Consider the following 4,458-nt stretch of genomic DNA (forward strand, 5'->3'; position numbering starts at 1 on the left):
AATGTGGCAATGATTCAATATAGCTGATAGTGAGCGAGTATCGGCAAACCCCCCCCCCCCCCCCTAAAGGAGTGAAATGGGGGTTGGAAGGGCAACCGCTGAGCTTCTTGCTAATTCTTTTCGATAAGAAATTCATTACCAACCAGTTACCACTTACCAGAGGTAAGATTCAATAATATTTGTGTAAATTTATATGAATAAAACATATTTCTATTCTATTCTAATTTCTACCTATAGACTTTCAGCTTGTTTATAGCATTTCCTTAAAATTTCTTTGTTATGCCTAATTGGCTATTACAAAACGGAACTGATGAATCAGCCATGTTCCATTAGCTATTATATACGGGTACCTATTTATAGGTGTGTAAATACACCACAAAATACCTGAAATTGACTCACTAGGGTTATAAAAACAAGAGTATACGTACTAATTGTTCACATTTCCTTTACAGCCATTCAAAGTGAACCTATTATATTTATTATTTGTGATAAAAAGTAAAAACCCCCATTTTTTGTCCATACTCTTTTTATATCAGTCGTTCGACAGTTTATCGCGAGGCCTCGTAGTAATAAGAGCAGTTTAATTGTGAATTAATTACGTCAATTTGGTTAAATTTAACATGGATTACAGGATACTAATTTTCTTCGTAAGTGCATTCATTTTTAGGAATGTTTTTAAACTAACTATCTATATTATAGACTAGCTGATGCCCGCGACTACATTTGCGTGGAATTAGGTTTTTAAAAATCCTGTGGGAACTCTTTGTTTTACCGGGACAAAAAGTAGCCTATGTCACTCTCCAGGTCTTTAACTATACCCATGCAAAAACTCACATCGATCCGTTGCTCCGTTGTGACGTGATTGAAGGACAAACCAACAAACAAACAAACACACTTTCGCATTTATAATAAGGGTACTGATTGTAGACTTGTACTTGACTTCACAACAGTTTTTGACAGTCTTAGAAGAATGCGCATGCCTGGGTGGTGGTGAAAATGGCATCTCACAGCTGCCATATTGAATTTTCTGGATTACAGTATACCTACTAGTCTTCCTCGTAGTGACTACGTTATTTTTTATACCTACCAGGAAACCTACATGTCTGAGAGTTCTCCATAATGTTGCCAAAGGTGTGTGAAGTCTATTAATCCGCATGGCCGGCGTGGTAGACAATGGCCAAAACTCTTCTCTCTGAGAGGAGACCCACCACCACCCATGGCCCCGCCAACCTCGCGATTATATGGGCCGAAACGCGGGAGGGCGCCCGTTCGGTACTTGCTCGGTGGCTCTTTCCCGGGGCACCTTCTTGACTCCCTACAAGTTCTTTCCTCTCTGCTTCCTTGTCCCCATCATGTCACTCTCCCCATTCTGGGGCAGACGTCACAGATACGGGAGATTCCCGTCGCCGTTCGTGGTGTCTCCTGTTTCCCACATCCTCTCCTGAGAGGAGACCCGTGCTCTGTAGTGAGCCGGCGATGGGTTGATCATGATGATGATGAAGCCCGACATAGCCGTGATAGCCTAGTGGCTAGGACGTCCGCCTTCTAATTGGAGGTCGGGGGTTCGATCCCGGGCACGCACCTCTAACTTTTCGGAGTTCTGTGCGTCTTAAGTAATTAAATATCACTTGCTTTAACGGTGAAGGAAAACATCATGCATAATGTTCTCAAAGGTGTGTGAAGTCTATCAATCCGCACATGGCCAGCGTGGTACACTATGGCGATAACCCTTCTCTCTGAGAGGAGACCCGTGTTCTGTAGTGAGCCGGTGATGGAATGATCATGATGATGAAGCCCGCCTAGTTTCAACCCATCGAACCCATACATTCAATATAAGTCTCTAATGAAAACAGAACGAAGTTAAAACATAATAACGCACCCATAGGGCTATGATCAATTTGATTACGATCAAAGCCTCACAAGGCGAAACCGTGATTGATTTAATCATACGTTCTTTTGCGCCTTAACAAGTTTAATATCTAACTAGAATCTAGAACCTTGCTTGAAGAGACTCCTTTTAATAATAATATATTTTAGTTATAATTTTTTTTTAAAGTTTTAGTTTTAGTTAAAATTATTAATTAATTAACTTTTAATTTGAATATATTATTGTTATATCTAGAACTAGATGATCCGCCCCGACATTGATCATCATCATCATGATCAACCAATCGCCGGCTCACTACTGAGCACTACTCTCCTCTCAGAGTGAGAAGGGTTTGGCAATAATCTAGGTACCACGCTGGCCATATGCGGATTGGTAGACTTCACACACCTTTGAGAACATTATGGAGAACTCTCAGGCATGCAGGTTTCCTCACAATGTTTTCCTTCACCGTTAAAGCAAGTGATATTTAATTACTTAAAACGCACAAACTCCGACAAGTTAGAGGTGCGTGCCCGGGACCGAACCCCCAATCTCCGATTAGAAGGCGGACGTCCTAACCACTAGGCTATCGCAGCTTTTTTTTAAAAAAAGCTGTGACATTGCTCGAGTGGTATTTAATTGATGAGGGGATGGAATCGCTAAAAATACTGAAATACATCATTATCATTTTTATTTAAATCCATACTTATATTATAAATGCGAAAGTGTGTCTGTCCGTCTATCTGTCTGCCAGCTTTTCGCGGCCCAACCGTTCAACCGATATTGATGAAATTTGGTACAGGGATAGCTTGCATGCAATTTTGCAAATGCGAAAGTGTGTCTGTCTGTTTGCTAGATATATTAGTAAGGAAGTATGGATTATTATTATAAGTAGGTACCCACAACACCAAAACGATTTATAAAATAAAAATTCAGTAACGCTGCCAGCGTTATGGGCACCCTGCCTTGTTGAGGTGGTTTAGATGATATTTTCGATCTGTAGTTTTTTTGTTCAATTGTTTAGATTCGTTTTATTAATTAAAATTTTATATCATAAAAAAATATTAAAATTAAATTAGAGGCTTAGAGCCTCAATAGCTCAACTGGTATAGGAGTGGACTGAAAACCGAAAGGTCGACGGTTCAAACCCCGCCCGTTGCACTATTGTCGTACCTACTCCTAGCACAAGCTTCACGCTTAGTTGGAGAGGAAAGGGGAATATTAGTCATTTAACATGGCTAATATTCTTTAAAAAAAAAAAAATTAAGTTGCCTAGCATAAAATATGCCGCAATTTCACCACACGAATTTTTAACTGTTGTATTGTAACTAGGTAGGTAGTTTATTTTAGACAAAAATTCTTGTACAAAATGTTTTGACTGTTTGAAAGCCACCTGGCACTCTGCTGTTTTTAAAAGCTTTTTAAACAGAACCTTTCTAAAAGCTTTGTCCAATAGGTACCTATTCTTTTAACATTGTTACCTACGTATGTACTATAATAATAGTTCCCTTTACCGCCACCTTTTGCACATAGTTTTACATTTGTTCAATTCTATATTATTTACAAGTACCTATGTACTGAAGCTATGATAGCCTAGTGGTTAAGACGTTGACTTCCTAATCGGAGAATCCAGGGTTAGATCCCGGGCACGCACTTTAACTTTTCGGAGTCTTGGACTGTAGTAATGGGGATAGAATTCATTATTAAAGAGAAAATTATTATTTAAAAAAAAATCATTTTTATTTATTTTTAACAGAATAATTTTATAAATTTCCTTCTTTTTTTAGGTACTACTCCATTGTTCAATCAATGCATTACCCTACGGAGAAGAGTTCCATGAAAGTGGCGACTTTACTGACAATTTAGAAGATGCTATCCAAAAAATATTGCAAGACGAACAACAAGAAGAAAAAGCATTGGAACCAGAAAAGAGAATAATTATTATAGATAACCCAAAACCTGAGGATAAAGACAACCCAAAACCCGAGGACAATGACAATCCAAAACCAGGGGATAAAAATAAACCAAAACCCGAGGATAAAGATGGTCCAAAACCCGCGGGATATGCAGTAACTGAATTCATAATCGATATTCCTGATGATAGACCAAAAGGACCTATCTTTACTAATTTCTCAATTGCTAAACCACTAAATATAGCTTCTAACCAAATCCCTTCTTCAGAAAAAGATAAAAACACAGACAACAGCGGAAATGATAAGGAAAGAGAAACTGAAGAAACAGATGAAGAAGAAGGTACAGGTAAAAAGAATTATATAAGCATTTTACACGTCAAAGCTGAATACGATAAAAATGACAAGACAAACAAAGATAGGATAGAGACTAGTGATTTTGATTTCGGTAACGTACCTCACGTTTCAGGTATCAAAGAGTACTTCAAAGGCATCAAGCAAGGGATAGTCAATGGATTTCACAGTATCGTACATAAAAAGAGGGACAATGAAGAAAACCATTCCCAAGATGTTAACACGGGACCTTTTAGTTTTTTCAATAAAATCCAGAAGAAGGGCTCGGATTTTGCACACAAAATCCATACTTCTATTTTTGGGGACCAGAAAGAAGATAGTTTCTAG

The 4,458-nt window shown here is 38.3% G+C and overlaps 1 protein-coding gene across 1 annotated transcript; it reads left to right on the top strand.

The window, feature by feature from the left end:
• The first annotated feature begins 457 nt into the window (after window positions 1-457).
• Window positions 458-4,458, top strand: LOC117985312 (uncharacterized). Its single transcript, XM_069500605.1, has 2 exons — window positions 458-647; window positions 3,655-4,458. The coding sequence occupies exons 1-2, from the start codon at window positions 621-623 to the stop codon at window positions 4,456-4,458; spliced, it is 831 nt and encodes a 276-aa protein (XP_069356706.1). The 5' UTR covers window positions 458-620.

This window comes from Maniola hyperantus, chromosome 9 (assembly GCF_902806685.2).
Source record: "Maniola hyperantus chromosome 9, iAphHyp1.2, whole genome shotgun sequence".
Lineage (NCBI taxonomy): Eukaryota > Metazoa > Arthropoda > Insecta > Lepidoptera > Nymphalidae > Maniola > Maniola hyperantus.